General features: G+C 44.9%; 1 protein-coding gene across 3 annotated transcripts in view; it reads right to left on the bottom strand.

The window, feature by feature from the left end:
* The window catches only part of FAM20B (FAM20B glycosaminoglycan xylosylkinase), a 55,983-nt gene extending 34,790 nt beyond the window's left edge, over positions 1-21,193 (bottom strand). The window contains exons 1-2 of one of the 3 annotated variants that reach the window (XM_084637046.1): positions 21,086-21,193; positions 7,354-7,879 (exon numbers count right to left, since the gene is read on the bottom strand). In XM_084637046.1, the coding sequence (XP_084493172.1) occupies positions 7,354-7,730 (377 nt within the window). In that variant the 5' untranslated portion in view covers positions 7,731-7,879; positions 21,086-21,193. Of the gene's footprint in view, positions 1-7,353; positions 7,880-11,712; positions 11,732-21,014 lie in introns of those variants that run through there. The other 2 variants (XM_084637045.1, XM_084637047.1) reach the window with 2 other exon arrangements.
* Positions 21,194-24,105: the final 2,912 nt, after the last annotated feature.

Raw genomic sequence — 24,105 nt, 5'->3', positions numbered from 1 at the left:
AGAGTCACATGAGCAAGAATCATTGAAGTGAAATTGGCTCTGGGTCACCTCCAAAATGATTTCTTGTGGGAGAGGAGGAATGAGTTGACTGATATTAAAGAGTGTAAAGATTGGTAGAGAGGTACATAGTGAGAACAGGGCAGTCACACATTGATCTGAATCTCCTGGTAAACTGGGACCAGTCAAACAAAATGAGTTTTAATACAACCAAAATGCACGGTCATACACCTCAGAGCAAAGGATACAAGCCATACCTATAGAATCAGGGACTGTATCCTAGGAAGTAGTGACTCTGAAAAGGATTTAGAAGTCATAGTGGACAAAACTCAACATCAGCTCCTAGATGTAAAAAGTACTAATGCAATCCTTGCATGTATAAACAGACTGAGAGGTGACTTAATTACAGTGAATAAATATCTTCCTAGGGCAAAAATACCAGGAATTAAGAGGCTCTTTAACAGAAAGAGACATAACAAGAATCAGTGGCTGGAAGCTGAAGCCAGACAAATTCACTGTTTTTAAAAATAAAAAAGAAAAGAAAAAAGCCTTCTAATCTGAAGACGATTAACCAATGTAACAAATTACCAAGGAGAGTGGTGGATTCTCCATCTCCTGACGTCTTCAAATCAAGACTGGATGCCTTTCTATAAGATATGCTTTAGTCAAACACAAGTTACCCCCATACTGATCCTAGTAACAGAGTGAAATTTTATGGCACATGATATACTAATGATCTAATAATCCTTAAAATCTGCAGCTAGTTAGTGCAAGTTAGACAATTAATAGCCCTAGGGACTATCCAGAACAGGTACAGCAGCAGTGTATGTCTGCCACAATATCTGCTAGTGTGCTTTAATCGTGACTCACCTTTTGGGTGGGAGGATAATTTATGACTAAGGGTATGTCTACACTACGGATTTAGGTTGAATTTATAGAAGTCGATTTTTTAGGAAGCGATTGTATACAGTTGATCGTGTGTCCCCACTAAGCGCATTAAGTCGGCGGAGTGAGTCCACAGTACTGTCGCTAGCCTTGACTTTCAGAGCATTGCACTGTGGATAGCTATCCCACAGTTCCTGCCATCTCCACCACCCATTGGAATTCTGGGTTAAGCTCCCAATGCCTGATGGGGCAAAAACATTGTCGTGGGTGGTTTTGGGTACGTCATCAGTCGCCCCTCCCTCCGTGAAAGCAACGGCAGACAATTGTTTCGCATTTTTTTCCCGTGCGGACGCCATACTGCTTTCAACAGACAGTGCAGTAGGACTGCTAACCGTCGTCATCGAACCACCGCTTTCGATGCAACTCTGCCCTCCTGGTGCCATGAATCCACCTTCCAGGTCCTCTATATGACCGTCATCATCCACTGCTTCAGCTGCAAATCTGCTCTCCTGCTCATCTCGATAGCGAATTTCTCCATGTTGGCTGTCATGGGCTCCCGCTTCTGCTGCAACTCTGCTCTCATGAATCCACCTCACAGGTCCTCTCGTCATTCTCTATAAATATCTATTCTCGTGGCATCCGTCGTCAGCCACTGCTTCCACTGCAACTCTGTTCTCCTGCAGATGACATACCATGGAAAGCATGGAGCCCACTCAGATCACCGCGGCAGTTATGAGCATTGTAAACACCTCATGCATTATCCTGCAGTATGTTCAGAACCAGAACCTGCAAAGGCAGGCGAGGAGACAACGGCAGCACGGTGACGAGAGTGATGAGGACACGGACACAGACTTCTCTCAAAGTACAGGCCCCGGCAATTTGGACATCTTGGTGGCAATGGGGCAGGCTCATGCGGTGGAACGCCGATTCTGGGCCCGGGAAACAAGCACAGACTGGTGGGACCGCATCGTGTTGTGGGTATGGGACGATTCCCAGTGGCTGCAAAACTTTCGCATGCGTAAGGGCACTTTCATGGAACTTTGCGACTTGCTTTCCCCTGCCCTGAAGTGCAAGAATACCAAGATGAGAGCTGCCCTCACAGTTCACAAGCGAGTAGCGATAGCCCTCCGGAAGCTTGCAAAGCCAGACAGCTACCGGTCAGTCGGGAATCAATTTGGAGCGGGCAAATCTACCGTGGCGGCTGCTGTGATCCAAGTAGCCAACGCAATCACTGAGCTGCTCCTATCAAGGGTAGTGACTCTTGGAAATGTGCAGGTCATAGTGGATGGTTTTGCTGCAATGGGATTCCCTAACTGTAGTGGGGTGACAGACAGAACGCATATCCCTATCTTGGGACCGGACCACCTTGGCAGCCAGTACGTAAACCGCAAGGGGTACTTTTCAGTGGTGCTGCAAGCACTGATGGATCACAAGGGACGTTTCACCGACATCAACGTGGGATGGCCGGGAAAGATACATGACACTCGCATCTTCAGGAACTCTGGTCTGTCTGAACAGCTGCAGCAAGGGACTTACTTTCCAGACCCGAAAATAACCATTGGGGATGTTGAAATGTCTATAGCTATCCTTGGGGACCCAGCCTACCCCTTAATTCCATGGCTCATGGAGCCATACACAGGCACCCTGGACAGTAGTCAGGAGCTGTTCAACTATAGGCTAAGCAAGTGCAGAATGGTGGTAGAATGTGCATTTGGACGTTTAAAAGCACGCTGGGCCGGGCAACAGAATTCAGCTTGCAGGCAGCCATGGTAAGCCAAAGTCTTTTGGCTTCTTTAACCTTCATAACATGTGGGAATGGTTTCAAACAGCAGCGCCCTTATTTCCCATACCAAACACCCGTTGGTGCCCAGCCGTGCATGTGTGATCTCTCACACCAAACCGGCAGGCCCTCAATGTAAGCAGCAAAATGCGACCTTGTACCGAAAGCACATGTACTATGTAATGTTAACAGCTTGGTTCACCGTGAAAGAGTCTACCCATTGTTCTCTAAAAAGTGTCTTTTTAAATACTACTCTCCCTTTTTTCCCTCCCGCAGCTGCAAATGTTTCAACGCTCCCCCTATCGTCTCCATCCCAGAGGCTAGCGCAGATAAGGCAGCGAAAAAAAACCACACTCGCGATGAAATGTTCTCTGAGCTCATGCAGTCCTCCCGCACTGAAAGAGCTCAGCAAAATGCATGGAGGCAAGTAACGTCAGAGTGCAGGAAAGCACAAAATGAACGTTGGGTTGGCCATTTAAAATGGGCTGTCCATTTAAAAGGAGGGGCTGCGGTTTTCAGGTTAACGTGTACTGCAAACCCAACTAACCCTCCCCCACCACACCCAAATCTCTGGGATGATAGCCACTGGGGAGAGGTGAAGCAAACAGCGGGGATCATTTCTTTTCAGCCACAGGCAAACAGCCCAGCAGGAACAGCCACCTCTGAATGTCCCCTGAATAAAATTCCCCTATTTCAACCAGGTAACCATGAATGAGATCACTCTACTAAGGCTAATACAGAGAGATAAAGAATGGATTTTGCTTGAATGCCAGCAACTACCGGGATTATACACTGCCATGCTTTGTTATGCAATGACTACATGCTACTGGCCTGCCGTGGTAAAGTGTCCTACCATGGATGGACAGAATAAGGCTGCCCTCCCCAGAAACCTTTTGCAAAGGTTTTGGGAGTACCTCCAGAAGAGCTTCATTGAGATGTCCTGGAGGATTTCCACTCCATCCCCAGACACTTTAACACTTTTCCAGTAGCTGTACTGGCAGCAAATGCATCCTAAGTCTTTAGGGCAAATTAATCATTAAACCCGCTTGCTTTTAAACCATGTATTATATTTACAAAGGTTCACTCACCAGAGGTGCCTTCTCTGCCTTCAAGGTCCGGGAGCCCGCCTTGGGAGGGCTGGGAAGAGTATTGGATCCAGTGTGATAAACAGTTCCTGGCTGCCAGGGAGAACGGTTTCATCCTCCTCCTCCTCACCTTCCTTGTCCCCAAATCCTCGTCCCTGTTGCATGAGACTCCCTCTTTGCAGGAGTCCATGCACGGGGTGGGGTAGTGGTAGGGGCACCCCCTAGAATTGCATGCAGCTCATCATAGAAGCGGCATGTCTGGGGCTCTGACCCGGAGCGGCCGTTTGCCTCTTTGGTAGGCTTGCCTTAGCTCCTTAAGTTTCACACAGCACTGCCACGGGTCCCTGTGATAGCCTCTGTCCATCATGCCCTTGGAGATTTTTTCAAATATTTTGGCATTTAGTCTTTTGGAATGGAGTTCTGATAGCACGGATTCATCTCCCCATACAGCAATCAGATCCAGTACCTCCTGTTCGGTCCATGCTGGAGCTCTTTTGTGATTCTGGGACTCCATAGTCACCTCTGCTGATGAGCTCTGCATGGTCACCTGTGCCATGCTGGCCAAACAGGAAATGAAATTCAAAAGTCCCCAAGGCTTTTCCTGTTTAGTGCATCTGAGTTGAGAGTACTGTCCAGAGTGGTCACAATGGAGCACTCTGGGATAGCTCCCGGAGGCTAATATCGTCAAATTGCATCCACACTATCACAAATTCAACCCGGTGATGTCGATTTCAGCGCTAATCCCCTCTTTGGGGAGGAGTACAGAAATCAATTTTAAGAGCCCTTTAAGTCAACAAAAATGGCTTCGTCATGTGGACGGGTGCAGGGTTAAATCGATCTAATGCTGCTAAATTCGACCTAAACTCGTAGTGTAGACCAGGGCTGAGGCTATGATTTAATCATGGGTATTTTTAGTAAGTGTCATGGACAGGTCCCAGGCAAGAAACAAAAAATCGTGGCCTGTGACCTGTCCATTACTTATACCATAAATATCTGATTGAATCTTGAGGGGCGGGGCAAGAAACAGGATGCTCCCAGAGGGGGAGCCTGCAACATCAGTGACTGTGGGGGGAGTCCTGGGGAGCCAGCGGCTGCTTCAGCCACCACTGTGGGGGAGCCCTGGGGCCAGCCGCTGCTCCAGCTGCCCCAGGACCACTGCTGACCTGTGGCTGCTCCCACTGCCCCTGGGACTGCTGCTCAGGCAATCCCAGGAGCCAGCTGCCAGGAGCCACCAGAGTAGCAGCTGGTCCCGGGGCCATTCCAGCAGTGGCTGGTGTGGCTGGCTGCAGGGCCGCCTGAGAAGCTGGATTCAGAGCCACTACAGCAGTCTGCGGGGCCAGCTGCTTGGGTGGCCCTGGGGTCAGCTGCACTGGCCGTTGCAGAAGTCACGGAGGTCCCAGGTCACTGAGCCCTACTTATGACCCTGAGGTGAGGTCCAGTCAAATCCTTGCTTTAGAACATAAGAATGGCCATACTACTTCAGACCAATGGTCTATTTAGCTCAGTACTCTGTCTCCCGACTGTGCCCAGTGCCAGGTGCTTCAGAAGGAAAGAACAGAACAGGGCAATTATCAAGTGATCCATCCCCTGTCATACAGTCCCAGCTTCTGGCAGTTAGAGGCTTAGGATACCCAGGGTTGTGTCCCTGATCATCTTGGCTGATAGCCATTGATGGACCTAACCTCCATGAATTTATTTATTTCTTTTTTTTAACCAAGTTACAGTTTTGGCCTTCACAACATCCCCTGGCAACAAGTTCCACAGGTTGACTGTGCCTTGTATGAAGTAGTACTTCCTTATGTTTGTGTTAAACCTGCTACCTATTAATTTCATTGGATGACCCCTGGTTCTTGTGTTACGTGAAGAGGTAAATAACACTTTCCAATTCATTTTCTCCGCACCATTCATGATTTTATAGATGTCTATCATATCCCCCCCCTTAGGTGTCTCTTTTCCAAGCTGTACAGTCCCAGTCTTTTTAATCATATGGAACCCCTAATTATTTTTGTAGCCCTTCTTTGTACCTTTACCAATAGTCATATATCTTTTTTCAGATGGGGTGACCAGAACTGCATGCAGTATTCAAGATGGGGCATACCATGGATTTATATAGTGGCATTAAGATATCTTCTCATCTTTCTATCTTCTCATCTATCCCTTTCCTAATGGTTCATAACATTCTCAAGAGCCAGCGCACCATGCCAGCGGCTCCTCCAGCGTGGTTGTACCGCCCCCAGCCCTACTAACTGCACTAGCAAGACCAGGGACAGCTGCCGGTGAGCATGCTACCCACCCCAGCTGCTCCTGGGAACAACAGCCTACCAGACTGCTGCTTCCACTGCTGCGGTTCCTGGCAGAGCCCTGCAGCTCCGTGGATACCAATTTATAACCGCAGATATAGATTTAGTATCCGCACAGGGCTCTACTTTTTTGACTGCCCACTCAGTCTGCTAACTCTCCAGCAGATCTACTGGATTCAATCAGAAAGATGGTAAATAGAGAACCTGACTACCTGCTCTGAAGCTGAGTGTGGGCAATTGCTTAAAAACTTCCAGAATCCTATGAAAAAGAGGCAGGGATAAACTCCTACATCCTTGCCAAAAATTCCCCTCTGCATCCCCTCTTTTCTCACACGCATTGCATACCACCACAAATTGTCTGGTGTTCCTAAAAACATTCCTGGTTGTACATGTCCTTGATATGTACAACCATTTTGCCGGCCTGCAGATAGACATTCCATTACTGGAATGTAATTTAAGGCTTTGTGAACTTCTTTATGGCATTCAGTTGTATAAAAAGCACTATAGAAATACAGTAACAAGACATGGTATTTACAATATGCATGCAGTATCCTGTGTAAGCTGCATCACCACCACTTCAGTGCAAAAAGTTCATACTATTTCAATATAGTACAGCCCCATGATAGAACTCCAAACCAGTTGTGCAAGTGGCCATTAGAGAAATGTTACTGAAAATTCCAGCAGTCCACCTTTTCCTAAAGGAAAGTTAGTTTAGAAGGCATTACAGGCATACACAAGTCACATAATAAGCCTTATGGTGGAATGAGAAAATGTTCAATCAAGGCAGAAATGCAATTTCCATATTGACATATACAAGAAAAAACGTAAAACACTACATTCCACAGCTAGCAACACAGCCTTCTAGGCCTAGTTTGAAGATGACCATCAATTTCCACTTCCTGCCCGCCCACCCCCACACCGAGTCTCACTCCCATAAGGCACCCAGATCATGACACCTAGCCTCTCACTGTGGAATGCTACATGAATCCTCTTCAGGTACCTGGCATCTGGCCAGCAAACACTGGTCAGAAGCCAGTGTTCAGAAATGCAAGGTTTGACCAACCTTGTTGATTATGCCTCTGAACTATAGAGAGGTTGGGTTTGGAGGTCAATGCTGAACATCTCAAGTTCAGCTGGCAGACAAGCTGAATATTACCAAATCGCCAGCATGGCTCGATTCCACCTTCTGAATGCTAGACTGCATCATATGCAATATGGACATATATCAGTTCACAAATTAAAGAATCAACAGGGAGGAAAAAACCTAAATAGGGTGTTTTATCCAGTCACTGATAGATATATTTACCTCTTAGGTTTGAAGACCACTTTCTGTCCCCCTTCAAGTATCAGCAAAGCTTTCAGCTGGGTCCCTTTGTAGCCCACATCAGCTTTTATAATTTTCTTGGTAGCCATGGCATGCATAACAGCCCCTAGCTCTGGCGTCTCCTCGGGATACACTTCCCGTGGTACCACCCACTGGGCGGCAATCTCCCAGGGGGACTGCAGCGTATGATCAAGTCGGGGGTCTAGCTCCACACGCAAGCTTGCCATCATGCGGTGAAAGGCCCGCTGGTCCTCCCGGTTGGCAGCTGAAGTGTCCAAGTTGTCAATGAGGAAAACTTTTGTGAAAATGAAAATGACAAGGAGGATGGCGAGCAGTACCACTCGCTGCTTTAGCTTCATGGTGACCTTCAACCCTTCTCCCCTGACCCTCTCTTCCAAGGGCTACAAGAAGTCTATTAGAGATCAGGGTCAAAGGGGGATGTTAATGCATTTCATTCATAATTTTCACTCTTGTGGGTCTATCATCACTGAAGTATCTTCTGGTACCCCTACAAATTAACCAAAAAAAATATATATATAATATATGTATATATATTTAAGTTTCACAGGTACCTATCCTCTGGTACCATCAATTCAAAATCTAGTCATTTTTGCTAAGCATGTTAAAGAGTTCTGCATTTGCACCCCAGCCCCAAATTTTCCTGCTAATTTTTGTGGTTTCTCAATCCCATTTTCCTCTTCTGTAAATACTCTCCCCTGTTGCTGTGTGAACGCCCCACACAAACAAGGGAAATGGACTGATACAGTTAAACAAACGATATACACAAAAGGCTGCCAAATATAGGAAACATTATCTAATTATTGCATTTGTAACAACTGAAATTGGTTGTAACTACAGTAGGAAAAACATTTTGAAAGAATTATTATTTAAGTTGATGGCATCACATTTAAAAGCAGAAAAGTCTTGTTTTTTTTTTAAAAAAAAGGGGTCCTTATAATATCCCCAAGTTCTCTGCACTGCCCCCAAGAAAATCAGAAGTGTGACATCAATTCCAGTATATTAAATCCATCCTTCACAGCAGGTTGCAAAAGTGATAGCCACAAAACATCTCCAGAGCAAGCAAATAGAGGAGAGACAAACAACAGACAATCAACAGCCTCACAGACACAAAGGAAGTAAAAAAAAAAAAATATCACCCTGTTCTGAAACTTCAGCCCAAGCAACTATGCTGTAGCACATCTGTGTCTTCATATTTAAGACAGATGCAAGACATCTCCCTGTTCAATAAGTCTCTCCTGATAAATCGTTATCAATTAAGGCCCATCTGATGAGCAGTTAATCAAATCTAGTTAAATTAAGTCAAGAAAAGAATATTCCTACATTATTAATTAAACATAACCAGAAAGCAAATGAAAACTGACACGACATCTCCATCACTGTGGGACACTCATGGAGCTGGTAGAGATTGCACATAGGAACGTAAACTATTTTTTTCCAAAATGGCCACAAACTGCACCCTAAGCTGTAGATGCTCACTGCGATGAGCAATAAATGGATGAGTTACTTATTCAAGAAATAAGTAATACACGTGCACTTGCTAAGTTATTTTACCATCAGTTTTACCATCTACAACACAAGGATAGCCAAAGTGCATCCCACTGGCCAAATGCAGATCACAGCCACCCTCATCTTCAGCATGAAAGTTGTGGCCTGCTTGCTCAGATCAAGATGGACTACATTGCATATGAAGATCAGTATGTGACCTGATATATATACCCTGCACTGAAGAGATGAATGTAGCTGCAAATCTACTTTGTTTTAATGAGATAGATATCCTTGGGCTCTTTGCAAGTCACCACTGCTGTCCTCAGGGAGGCACAGTACGAGCATTCCTGCATAAAATCTTAATGTTAGACTAAAACAGTAAGATGGGGGACAGCCTGCTGACCCACTTTTAAACCAGATTACAAAGTTACAGGCAGGGACAAGCAGTTCCACACCCATCAACAGATCTCCATATTTTGAAACTGACTCCTTGTGTAACTGGTTAACAGTTTTAAATGTGCAGCATAAAATATAGTAACTTTAGCCCCATCATTTTCAGTTTGTTTCATTTGTGAGGTGACAGCTCAGTTCAGATTGCTCATTCCTGGTCACACATCTTGCGTCTCAAACACTCTTGATAGCCCCGGTTTGCAGATATTAGTATGTAAACAATGTCATTGTAAAGGCAACTTGCATGCAGCGGACGTGTGAATAACTTATTTAATGTGATTAGTCACTCAACACACCAAATTACATGAAGGGAAAAGGAAGAATTAAAAAGGAGGCCAAATGCCTGAGCTGTTTCAATCTAGCACTACAGACACCTTATCTATAGAATACTTATCTGATCTGCCAGTTATAAAAAGAACCTCTACTGGTACTGATCGAAAATGAGCCAGGACATTCACATAAGCTAAAATTCCTCCTTCAGTTCTATCTAGGAAGGGCAGAATTTCTCAGAACAGAATGTTTGTGGTATGCAGGTTGGCAATGGGAATCAGCAGTACTGATGGCAAACCTTCACCTGACCAAAAAGGCCATACTCCTGCAAGTGCAGGATACAGGACTTATCTTCACTGCAACAGTTAGCTCAAATTAGTACACTAGAGTTACTCCACGCAAGCTAGTTTGAGTAACCACACTGCAAAACACCACTCAAACTACACATAATGATTAGATTAACAGCTGCTGAGTTATAATCAGTGTTATATCACCAATGCATTACTTCCTAGAGCAGGGGTTCTCAGATTTTTGTCCTGATGACCCCTTTCACACAGCAAGCCTCTGAGTGTGACCCCCCCCACCCACATATTAAAAACACTTTTTGATATATTTAACACCATTATAAATGCTGGAGGCAAAGTGGGGTTTGGGATGGAGGCTGACAGCTTGCAACCCCCTCCCCCCCATGTAATAACCTCGCAACCCCGTGGGGTCCCAACCCCCCAGTTTGAGAACCCCTGTCCTAGAGTTTTAGCAGCATTTGAGCTCCAATCACCCCTTGACTTATGGTTAACTAGCTCAAACTTAAAGCACCACTTAACTTGAGCTAGAGATGTGTGTATGTGGATGGGAGTTGGGTTAGGAGCTCAATCTAACATTGCAGTGTAAGACAGCCCCCCCCCCCCGACATTAAACGAGCGGTTCTCAAGCTTTTGTACTGGTGACCCATAGCAAGCCTCTAAGTGCAACCCCCCCTTATAAATTAAAAACACTTTTTTGTATATTTAACACCATTATAAACGCTCGAGGCAAAGCGGAGTTTGGGGTGGAGGTTGACAGCTTGCGACCCCCCCATGTAATAACCTCACTACCCCCAGAGGGGTCCCGACCCCCAGTTTGAGAACCCCTGCATTAAACACTCATCTTGATCTTAACAAAAAGACCAAGCAGATTAACATGAACAGAATTTTATCTTCAACTCACTATATCTTTACTTTATTTATTTCTTCATTCATTCACTTTATTTCACTTCATTATTTTAAATGTAACTAGTATAGGAACTTGCTTTCTTTTGTTTCCTTTTTTAAAATATCTCAGAGGTTTATTAGAGTTAACACTGAATCATATAGCCCACTTCAGAACCACTACTATCTACAATGGAAACACTTATTTATGCTTTATTTATCCCAATACTGGACAGATTAAAGCACTAAGTGAAAGAGTCTCACACTGAGTACCTAAAATTTAGGTACCTATATATAAGTGGCCTGATTCTTAGAAATGCTGAGCAACCACAGATTCCTTTGATTTCCAAGGGAGCTGTTGGTGTTAAACACTTCTGAAAAACAGACCACTTATACAGGCACCTACACTGCCCTTCATTGTTATCTCCCTTCCCACCAAGCCTTCTGTGTGTGTTGTTAATTGGTATTTAATAAAAACATACTCTGTGAAAGATAACTATTCTTTGTCTCCTACACATGGTGGTTGCTGCTGGAATTAATACTCAGTGGCAATTCGATCATTTGCTGAGAACAAATCACGGTCAGGAATCTACAAAATTTTAATGAAAAGCAGCAACAAAGCATGGCAGAGTGCTGTAATGACACATTATTGGATCTCATTGTCAAAATGGTACCTCAAAGCCTCCCTGATTTGAACTGCCCCCCACTGTACTCCTCTAATAGAGATAGTATCTGGCTGCTCAAAATCAGCCACCAGGTGCTCAACCCCAGGGAAAACTTTTAACCCCTTAACCTCACAAATATTACGGCGCGCACAGCAGGCTGCTATGACCATGGGAATATTTTCCTCATTTAGGTCCAACCTGCCATAAAGACAGCCTCAGTGTGCTTTAATCTGCCAAAGGCACATTCTACCATCATTCTGCACCTGCTCAGCCTGTTGTTGAAGCATTCCTTGTGGCTGTCCAGGTTTCCCATGTAAGGATTCATGAGCCACGGGAGTAAGGGGTACACTGGGTCTCCCAGGATCACTATGGGCATTTCAACATCCCCAATTTGAATCTTCTGGTCTGGAAAGAAAGTCCCTGTTTGCAGCTTTCTGTAAAGTCCAGCATTTCTGAAGATGCATGCGTCATGCACCTTCCCGGACCACCCCGTGTTGATAGTGAAACGGCCACAGAGATCCACAAGTGCCTGCAATACCATAGAGAAGCACCCCTTTCTATTGATGTACTCTGTCACAAGATGGTCCAAGGCCAAAATCAGGATATGCATGCCATCTATCGCCCTGCCACAGTTAGGGAATCTCATTGCTGCAAAGCCATCCACTATTTCATGCACATTGCCAAGAGTCACAGTCCTTCGTAGCAGTATGCAATTAATGGCCCTGCACGCTTGCATTAACACAGCCCCAAAGATGGACCTCCTGACTCCAAACTGCTCTGCAACCGACCACTGGCAGTCTGGAGTAGCCAGCTTGCATACAGCAATTGCCACACGCTTCTCCACTGAGAGGGTAGCTCTCATTTTGGTGTCCTTGCGCTGCAGTGTTGAGGTGAGCTCTGCACACGGTTCCAGGAAGGTGGCTTTCATATCTGAAAATTCTGCAGCCACTGCTTGTCAACTCAGACCTGCATAATGATGCAATCCCACCATTCAGTGTTTGTTTCCCGAGCCCAAAAGCGACGATCCTCCGCATCCAGCTGCTCCGTGAATGTCAAAAGTAATCTGGTGTTGTTTCTTTCCAGGGCTCATAGCAGGTTAGGCACCTCTGATTCATGTTCAGATTGGGTGTTCATGATATACTGCATGACGAGCCATAACGTGTTCATAACAGTGACAACAGTAGAGAGCAGTGCAGGATCCATCCTTTCAGAGAGATGGCGGGTGCACAGTAAACAGGGATCGTTGAAAAATGCCTCGAAACGCAGTCGGAAGCCCATGGAAAAATGGATCATGGGATGTTGAGCCCCTACCATGATACACTGTGACCCATTCCGCCTTCCCACACCACCTGGCTGCAGAAGGTGGTGAGTTGCACAGTGCACTGCTCTCTCTGTCGATGCTAGAGTACCAACTGTGGACGCGCTCTGCTGAAAGAAGGAGCATTGTGAAAACATGTACAAGCAATGTAATTATACTGGGTTTTAATCACTGGCATAACTTTTGTCCACAAAACCCTTAGTGTAGACAAGGCGTGAGAAAGTCCTTTCACTCAATGTTCTTATCATAGAATATCAGGGTTGGAAGGGATCTCAGGAGGTCATCTAGTCCAATCCCCTGCTCAAAGCAGGGCCAATCCCCAATTTTTGCCCCAGATCCCTAAATGGCCCCCTCAAGGATTCTCCAGCAACCTTGCTGATTAAACAAAAGGCACAGTCCAAGAGTTTTATTACCTAAGTAAACTCCATGTACACACCCCAAGAAGAAAAGAATCACCCTTCTCCCATGTTACCACATCGACATGTCCCAGAAAAAACAAATCAACATTTGAAAATAAAAACAATGCCAGGTTTTTAATATTGCTGTTGTTGCTTTTCACTAAGTTCCCACAGATAATTCCTTATGGATTTCAACTCTGATTGTAGACAGTTCTGTATTATTTGCAAACACCAAGCCTTCCTGTCCCATGCCCACATTACAGCACTTTTAAAACACCAAAGCACATTCATTATGCACACAAACATCTCAACTAAAGCATTCCCATCCACTTATTAAATAAAAACATATCACAATACTTTCCTGCCAGACTGGAAGGTTACTCATGCTATAGCCAAACAGCAGCTAAACCATTCCCTTCCCCAAACTGGCACTCTCAGTGGTGGCAACACACCATAATCAGCTCTCTACTACTTGTGGAGGAAATGGAATCCATTTATATTCTTAAGACTTGAGGTCCTGCAACAGCCAACCAACCACCTCTAAGCAAACCCAGCACCACTTTCCAAAAGCAAAAACAAACAGCAGGCATAGCACAAAAGCAAAAGGGTGTATACTCTGGCACCTGAGAAATTGGAAAATAACTGTACTTGGAGGCCAATGCCATTACAGGGACAGAATCAAAATTATCTATTAAGGTGCCTGTCACAATATTGTCTGGACATAATTTACAAGACTTTGACTTGGTCATTAAGATTTTCAGATAAGAGGAACATTAAGACAGAACAAGAGAGGCCTCCTTAGTCAGATCTGGACCCAGAATTTCATAGCTCAGTGACATGAAATAAGCCTGGGAATAAATGCATCTTACAATTTTCTGAATGTACTCAAGTGCATGCTTAAATGGACTTTTGTCTCCTCTGAAAAACATAAGAGCTGTCATACTCATTCAGACCATGTTTCAGAGTAGCAGCCGTGTTAGTTGGCATTCGCAAAAAGAAAAGGAGTACTTGTGGCACCTTAGAGACTAACACATTTATTTGAGAATAAGCTTTCATGAGCTACAGCTCACTTCATTGGATGCATGCAGTGAAAAATACAGAAGGGAGATTTATATACATAGAGAACGACCTTTTGTAGTGATAATCAAGGTGGGCCATTTCCAGCAGTTGACAAGAATGTCTGAGGAACAGTGGGGGGTGGAAAATATTGGGAAATAGTTTTACTTTGTGTAATGACACATCCACTCCCAGTCTCTATTCAAGCCTAATGTAATGGTGTCCAGGTTTGCAAATTAATTCCAATTCAGCAGTCTCTCGCTGGAATCTGTTTTTGAAGTCTTTTTGTTGAAGAATTGCAACTTTTAGGTCTGTAATCAAGTGACCAGAGAGATTGAAGTGTTCTCCAACTGGTTTTTGAATGTTATAATTCTTGACGTCTGATTTGTGTCCATTTATTCCTTTACGTAGAGACTGTCCAGTTTGATCAATGTACATGGCAGAGGGGCATTGCTGGCACATGATGGCATATCATATTGGTAGATGTGCAGGTGAACAAGCCTCTGATAGTGTGGCTGATGTGATTAGGCCCTATTCAGGGGACACCATCATAGGGCCTAATCACATCAGCCACAATATCCTGAGCATGGGGTTGTGTCCCTGACCATCTTGGCTAACAGCCATCGATGGACCTAACCCCTATGAATGTATCCAGTTCTTTTTCAAACCCAGTTATGCTTCCAGCCATCCGAAATACTACAACACTACTAAATATTCATAGTTTCTTGTGTAAGAATATCCTATGAACAGGACTGTAAGGTTCATCATAGTAAATATGGGGAAATTTGCTGAACAAAGTTTCCAGTGCAATTTATTTCAGCCTTGAGAGACCAATTTCTACTGGCATCCCCCCATTCCATTCTGGCAGATTCCTTGGTAGCTTACCCTCTCGTCCCCTACATAGATCTTGTCAGCATAGAATTGTTTTATTCACATACTCCCAAAAACATTATATTAGAATTCGCAGACACTCTTACCACCTCTCTTTCATTACTTGGTGATTGTTCTGTACTACCCTTGTGATCTAGTGCTTAAGGCTTCCTGTGAATTTACTGGTCTATTGCGGTGTCTCCCTTAGTCTGTAGCAACCTCCACCATACAGCCCTGCAGGCAGTTCTCGGAGGCTGGGCCTATCCTAGAATTTTTTCCTGAAGAAACACCTTCCATTGTACCTCCACCAGTGGCAGCAGCAGCGAGAGGTTGAGGAGAGACAAGGTACTGGTTGGTCACCAGCATTTTAACACTATGGCGTGGAAACCGGACATGAAGATAAAAATGTCAGTAACCACCAGCATTCTTTTAAAGACACCAAAACTCCCCCTACTGCTACTACTGGTGGAGCTATAAGCAAAGGGGTAATTTAAGGAGCCTAGTGTATAAAAGGTCTTAAACTGATAAAAAAGGACATGTATTTCCTTCTAGGTTTGGTGTCGATGCTAAGAACAAGTTTATTCAGCTGACAAATAAAAAGATGCATTAAAAACTCAAACTGAGATCTGAAAATCTATCTGCAATCTTAAATAATAATAGGCCCAATCCTGCCAGATGATGAGCCCACCCTATCTCCGCTGGCCTCAACAGAAGCTGAAAGTAGTTAGCACCTCTACAGAACCAGAAACATAGATTCTGGGATCAGATCTTAGCTGCCAATTTTGTTGACAACGTGCAAGACAGTACAAAATCTATCTGGCTCTCCTGGGACTTTGGTTTGCAAGTGGAAATAAATCTTGTTTTCTCTCTGACTTGTACCAGCCAAGGGTCTGGCCTGCAATGTTGAGCCAGGCTCACATTGTTATTTTATTTTTTTTCTCCTCTAACAGGAGCCTGAGTCCATGCTTCTTATGACAGCCATATTAACACATATGCTCAATGGTAAAACTTGCTTCATTTTTTTCACCATTTGACAATGTCATTTGCTGAATCACAGGTTTTACCTCCAAGCTTCCCCATAACCATAACGGCTGTTCGAAGTGGAACCAACTTACTGAAAAGGCAAAATTTTCCAATTACATACAATTACATAAGGTGGGGAGGTTTTTGTCTATTTGTTTTGAGGGGTTTATTTTAGATCTAACTGCAAAGGCCCTGTAGAATGGAAATAAGGTAAAACATCAGAAAATTATTTGCTTTTGTTGTAAGATACACAGCAAAAGGTCTTGAGTGATCACCCATAAGACTGGAAAAGTCAGCCAAATACGGACTGAACGGCACTGAATGCTTACGATATGCATCTGAGGAAGTGAGCTGTAGCTCACGAAAGCTTATGCTCTAATAAATTGGTTAGTCTCTAAGGTGCCACAAGTCCTCCTTTTCTTTTTACTGAATGCTTAGAGTAAGTAAAACGATCACTTAAGGCAGTTTTCCTGTTCATAGATACCAAGGTCAGAAGGGACCATTATGATCATCTAGTCCGACCTCCTGCACAACGCAGGCCACAGAACCTCACCCACCCACTCCTGTGAAAAACCTCTCACCTATGTCTGAGCTCTTGAAGTCCTCAAATCGTGGTTTAAAGACTTCAAGGAGCAGAGAATCCTCCAGCAAGTGACCCGCGGCCCATGCTACAAAGGGAAAGCAAAAAACCTCCAGGGCCTCTTCCAATCTGCCCTGGAGGAAAATTCCTTCCCGACTCCAAATATGGCAATCAGCTAAACCCTGAGCATATGGGCAAGATTCATCAGCCAGATACTACAGAAAATTCTTTCCTGGGCAACTCAGATTCCACCCCATCTAATATCCCATCACAGGCCATTGGGCCTATTTACCATGAATATTTAAATACCAAAACCATGTTATCCCATCATACCATCTCCTCCATAAACTTATCGAGTTTAATCTTAAAGCCAGATAGATCTTTTGCCCCCACTGCTTCCCTTGGAAGGCTGTTCCAAAACTTCACTCCTCTGATGGTTAGAAACCTTCATCTAATTTCAAGTCTAAACTTCCCGATGACCAGTTCATATCCATTTGTTCTTGTGTCCACCCTGGTACTGAGCTTAAATAATTCCTCTCCCTCTCCAGTATTTATCCCTCTGATATATTTATAGAGAGCAATCATATCTCCCTTCAACCTTCTTTTAGTTAGGCTAAACAAGCCAAGCTCCTTGAGTCTCCTTTCATAAGACAGGTTTTCCATTCCTCGGATCATCCTAGTAACCCTTCTCTGTACCTGTTCCAGTTTGAATTCATCCTTCTTAAACATGGGAGACCAGAACTGCACACAGTATTCCAGATGAGATCTCACCAGTGCCTTGTATAACGGTACTAAGATCTCCTTATCTCTACTGGAAATACCTCGCCTGATGCATCCCAAGACCGCATTAGCTTTTTTCACAGCCATATCACATTGGTGGCTCATAGTCATCCTATGCTCAACCAATACTCAAAGTCCTTCTCCTCCTCCGTTACTTCTAATTGATGTGTCCCCAGCTTATAACTAAAATTCTTGTTATTAATCCCTAAATGTATAACCTTACACTTCTCACTATTAAATTTCATCCTATTACTATTACTCCAGTTTACAAGGTCATCCAAATCTTCCTGTATGATTTCCCGGTCCTTCTCTAAATTGGCAATACCTCCCAGCTTTGAATCATCCACAAACTTTATTAGCACACTCCCACTTTTTGTGCCGAGGTCAGGAATAAAAAGATTAAATAAGATTGGTCCCAAAACCGATCCTTGAGGAACTCCACTAGTAACCTCCCTCCAAGCTGACAAAAGTTCACCTTTCAGTAGGACCCACTGTAGTTTCCCTATTAACCAATTCCTTATCCACCTTTCAATTTTCATATTGATCCCTATCTTTTCCAATTTAACTAATAATTCCCCATGTGGCACAGTATCAAACTCCTTACTGAAATCTAGGTAAATGAGATCCACTGCGTTTCCTTTGTCTAAAAAATCTGTTACTTTCCCAAAGAAGGAGATCACGTTGGTTTGGCACGATCTACCTTTTGTAAAACCATATTGTATTTTGTCCCATTTACCATTGACTTCAATGTCCTTAACTACTTTCTCCTTCTAAATTTTTTCCAAGACCTTGCACACTACAGAAGTCAAACTAACAGGCCTGTAGTTACCCGCATCACTTTTTTTTCCTTTCTTAAAAATAGGAACTATGTTAGCAATTCTGCAATCATACGGTACAACCCCTGAGTTTACAGATTCATTAAAAATTGTTGTTTTTGGAGGGGTCTCAAGGTTTTACGGTACTGCTAGGTAGGCTATGAGGTCTAATGACAGTATAACAACACTAACCTTCACTGTAGTGTATTAGAGTTTGAGACCTGAGTCAGAAGTGGCTGGAGTACAAGACAGCACTCAAACCATCCCTTTTTACTGAAGATTAGAGAGCTGGGGGGGACCTTTGTCCAGTACCCTTCAGCCCATAACTATTTTACATTTGGGGACAATGTATACCTTCAAATCAGCAGCACTGCTTTGGGTACCCACATGGCCCCACAGTATGCCAACATTTTTATGGCCGACTTAGAACAGTGCTTTCTTAGCTCTCATCCCCAATGCCCCTAATCTACTTGCACTACATTGACGACATCATCATCATCATCTGGACCCATGGAAAAGAAGCCCTTGAGGAATTCCACCATGATTTCAGCAATTTCCATCCCACCATCAACCTCAGCCTGGTCCAGTCCACACAAGAGATCCACTTCCTGGACACTACAGTGCTAATAAGCGATGGTCACATAAACACCACCCTCTACTGGAAACCTACTGACCGCTATGCCTACCTACATGCCTCCAACTTTCATCCAGATCACACCACACGATCCATTGTCTATAGCCAAGCTCTACAATACAACCGCATTTGCTCCAACCCCTCAGACAGAGGCAAACACCTACAAGATCTCTATCGGGCGCTCTTACAACTACAATACCCACCTGCTGAAGTGAAGAAACAGACTGACACAGCCAGAAGAGTACCCAGAAATTACCTACTACAGGAGAGGCCCAACAAAGAAAATAACAGAACGCCACTAGCCATCACCTTGAACCCCCAATTAAAACCTCTCCAATGCATCATCAAGGATCTACAACCTATCCTGAAGGACGACGCATCATTCTCACAGATCTTGGGAGACAGGCCAGTCCTTGCTTACAGACAGCTCCTGAACCTGAAGCAAATACTCACCAGCAACCACACAACAGAACCACTAACCCAGGAACCTACCCTTGCAACAAAGCCCATTGCCAACTCTGTCCACATATCTATTCAGGGGACACCATCATAGGGCCTAATCACATCAGCCACACCATCAGAGGTTCGTTCACCTGCACATCTACCAATGTGATCTATGCCATCATGTGCCAGCAATGCCCCTCTACCATGTACATTAGCCAAACTGGACAGTCTCTAGATGAAAGAATAAATGGACACAAATCAGACGTCAAGAATTATAACATTCAAAAACCAGTTGGAGAACACTTCAATCTCTCTGGTCACTCGATTACAGACCTAAAAGTTGCAATTCTTCAACAAAAAAACCTTCAGAAACAGACTCCAGCGAGAGACTGCTGAATTGGAATTAATTTGCAAACTAGACACCATTACATTAGGCTTGAATAAAGACTGGGAGTGGATGTGTCATTACACAAAGTAAAACTATTCCCCCATGTTTATTCCCCCTCCCCCACTGTTCTTCAGACGTTCTTGGCAACTGCTGGAAATGACCCACCTTGATTATCACTACAAAAGGTTTTTCTTCTCTCCTGCTGGTAATAGCTCACCTTACCTGATCACTCTTGCTACAGTGTGTATGGTAACACCCATTGTTTCATGTTCTCTGTGTATACAAAATCTCCCCGCTGTATTTTCCACTGCATGCATCCGATGAAGTGAGCTGTAGCTCACGAAAATTTATTCGCAAATAAATTCGTTAGTCTCTAAGGTACCACAGGTACTCCTTTTCTTTTTGCAGATACAGACTAACACGGCTGTTACTCTGAAACCAACAATTATAGTGTACTGTCTAATGGTTAGAGCAAAGAACTTTGAGTCAGGACTCCCGCTTTCCATTTGTGGCTGCCGCCAACTGGCGGTGTGACCTTGGACAAGCCATTCTGTGCCTCAGTTTCCCCATCTACAAAAGGGGATAATATTTTTCGAATTGCTAGGACATGCGAGTATAGCTTTAATTGTCGCCTGTAAAGTGCTTTGAAATGCAAAAACGAAAAGGATCACAGAAGCCTCAAGTATTATTCAGATACCTTTCAAAGTCAAGTGGAGGAGAATTCTTGGGGGACCTCTCACAAGAGCAAGATCTTCTTATCTGAATGATCAGCTATGCTTGGGAAAGGCTCACAACCAACGCAGGGAAAGCTGCATTAAAGACCCGTCTCTACCACAGGCAGCTACTGTAAAGCCTCTCAAGGTTTCCAATGCAACTTACTTCCACCCTTGCAGACCCACCTCTGGTGGGTGACTGATCCCCTCAGAGGGGGCCACTCTCCCTATCGCCCAACAGAGCAGGGTGGCTACAGACGGGACGCCACACGGCCCCCGCGAAGCGGGGAGTCCTCCAGAAGAGACCCCGATGCCCCCCGGGGCTCGCTATCCGCCCTCCACAGGCGCCCCGGCACCGCACGGGGGGGTCGCTGCTGCTCTCCTACTGGACCCGGGCGCCCCCTCCCCGTATGCACGGGGCCCGTCCCCGCCGAGCCACGCAGGCAGCTCTGCCCAGCGCAGCGGAGGGCCGCAGCCGCAGCCCTCCGAGGCCCCCAGGCCAAAGGGGTCGAGCGCGGCGGGCCTGCCCCTGCCGACCCCACTCACCTGCCCCGGGGCCGCCAGCGAGAGGCCAGCGCGCCGCTCCCCGGAAGGCTCCGCCCGCGCCCCGCACTCACCCCGGCCGGCGCCCGCGCGCCATCCCCGGCCGGCGCTGCCAATGCCAACAGCGCCACGAGCTGTCTAACATGGTGGCGTCCGGCGCCCCAACCAATGAGGCCGCCTCATCCGCCGCCACCGACCAATGAGGCCGCACCTCTCCCCGCTCCCTCACCGAAAGGCCCGGAGGGGCTCCCGAATAGGGCAGCTCTTTTAACACGCCAGCCAATGGGACCGGCTCCTTGACTTCCACCCCCGCCCACAATATTTCCCTGACAGCCAATAGGATCGTGCCTAATTTAACTCCCTCCACCCCAGCCAGGGCGTCTGTGTAAGCCCCACCCAATTAACCCTTCCCTGAGTGAGACCTGGGACCAGCCAGCAGCCACTGAGGGGCGCTGCCCAAATTGGGGGGGCGGCTAATGCCTGCTGCTGGGGAGGGATAGCAAAAAGTATCTAGGGCCCTCCCCTACAGATTAGGGCCGGGGTTCTCAAACCGGGGGTCAGAAGCCCTCAGGGGGTCATGAGGTGTCAACCTCCACCCCAACCCCCCATTGAATCATAAAATATCAGGGTTGGAAGGGACCTCAGGAGGTCATCTAGTCCAACCCATTGCTCAAAGCAGGACCAATCCCCAATTTTTGCCCCAAATGGCCCCCTCAAGGAGTGAACTCAGAGCCCTGGGTTTAGCAGGCCAATGCTCAAACCACTGAGTTATCCCTCCCCCCTCCACCGACCTCCAGCATTTATCATAGTGTTAAATATATAAAAAAGTGTTTTTAATGTATAAAGGGGGTTCGCACTCAGAGGCTTGTTTGTAATAATGGCTGGGCAAGGAGACAGGAGATAAGGAAGGAGGAAGATTGAGACAGAGTAGAAGGGGTGATACTAGGATTCGCTGGGCAGGGAGACAGATGGGGATGAGAAGGCAGAGGAAAGGAGACACACTGACTATGTAGGGAGAATGGGATTGAGTTGAGGAGCGAGGGGTGGGGAAGAGATTGGACTAGGACAAGGAAAAGTTGGAAGGGCCAGGCAGGGGGAAATAGGCAGAAGACTTTGTGCCCACTAGAGCACACGCCCCTCCAAAGTCTGGAATAGAACCCAAGATTCCTGAGCCTTATTCCTCTGCTGTCAGCAAATAGCTGTGAAACCAGCTGGCTGTGCGTCTCATCCCCCTCTAGTGCTGGTCCCCACAGAGGATGAGGATGACAACCTATTACTGTTATCAGTTACTCTGTTAACTCATGTCATAAGTAACTGGTGATCTAAAGGTTCCAATCCTGCAGATTATCCATGTAGGTGTCAATATGAGGCCACATGATGGAATTTGTTTTTTTCAGTTTGCTTTTTTAAAAACCTAAGAAATTACACACACAAAAATGTTAAAAGATCATTAAGGATGCAAAGTCAACCACCCAAGTTAAGAAATGCCAGAAATAATAAGCAACATAGAAAACCCCATAGAAATTAATAATTCTGTCTTCTGAGCAGGGTTTGAATAGTGTGTAGTAAATAAGGCCTGGAGCCACCCATTCAACAACCAGGAGAAAGCAAAATATTGAATAGTTGCTCTTTTAGTGAGCACCATCCATCCTGTGCCCTGAATAAGGCCAGGGTCATATAGAAAAAAACAGTATGTGATCCTGTAATAACTGCATTATAATGCATATACACAAGGTTAATGAATTAAAGTTGCACAGGCAACTTTAATTTTGGCATTTCCTAACATCTGAGTCCCTGACTTTGCAGCATTAATACTGTTATTGTGTGGGTGAAGGTGTGGAATTGGAGGGTGAGGATGTTTATGTTATAAAAGGGAGTGCATGGTCCTGCAGTTAAACAGACAGACAGAAACAGGAGAGCTGGATTCTATTCTTTGTTCTTCCACCACCATTTACCCTTTCTGTACCTCAGTTTCCTCTTCTGTAAAATGGAAATGAATTATCCTCACCACACAAAGCTGTTACTTGGCTTATAGATCAACTGTAGAAAGCTATCAATCAGATTCTGCTAACTGAGGGCAGAGGAGGTTAAATGGGTCCTATTCTTCCTCCTGAGCCCTCCAGACCCAGAACTGTGTAGAAAACATCCCATTTGGGTCACTAAGACCCAGGTGGCATTCCACTTCCCCCAGCCGTGATATCGACCTTTAGGAAAGAAACTGCAGGGAGGAGGCAGAGACTGAAGCCGTAATAAACATTATTATTATTAATAATATAATAAGATTAGTACCCTTACCACTGGTTCTGATCCACTTCCATTTTCAGCTTTGAGATTCTTTGATGGATGGTGCTGCAGAGTGGCAAAACTATCATTTTTATTAGTTTCAGAGTTATGTGCCTCATAATACTGTACAACATGAGAACAGACCACATTGAGTGACTCTGTACATCCTTCAAAATCTTTAATGCCTTACTCAAGCATAGGCTACAAATGTTGACTGAAAGTGTGAGGTATTATTTTACTAGTAACATTTTGAAACAACCAACGAAAGCCCTAATAAAATTTGTTTATAGAAAAGTTACACACTAGAATCAACAATCAAGGTAGTTCTTACCCTTCCCCCCGACAGCTTCTTTCCTTTAAGAAAACTATACTTTTTAAAATGTTTTGTAAAGTCGCATTTCCTTGTTGTTACTTGTACTATAGGTTGTGAATCATCCTAACAGTTTTAAATAAAATGTCTGCAAAATAGATTTATTTTTATTTTATTTTTTAAGAAACATGCCCTCGCCTCCCAGTCCACCTGCTTCGTTTAGTAACAGTGCCCTTTCCACTTAATCTGCTCTGCTTCCCTTTACAGCATACATGGCCTGACCATTCTTTCCATGCTGGTCTCCCCTTTCCCAATCTGCTTGTTTCTTCTTTTTCATTTTAGTACCAGTATTCAGGCAGAAATGCTTCCCCCTAGCACTACTGCAGCTGTGGGGCAGTCCAAATTTAACCCTTCCCATCCTCGTGTCTGTCAGCATGCAGCCCTGCTTTAACACTTTTTTTCCCAAATCACTGCTGAGAGCACTGACAGATGTGAAAAACA

This window comes from Lepidochelys olivacea (genome assembly GCF_965140295.1).
Source record: "Lepidochelys olivacea isolate rLepOli2 genome assembly, chromosome: 8".
Taxonomy (NCBI): Eukaryota; Metazoa; Chordata; order Testudines; family Cheloniidae; genus Lepidochelys; species Lepidochelys olivacea.
Note: the sequence above shows the minus strand (reverse complement) of the source record. Positions and strands in the feature narration are given on the sequence as shown.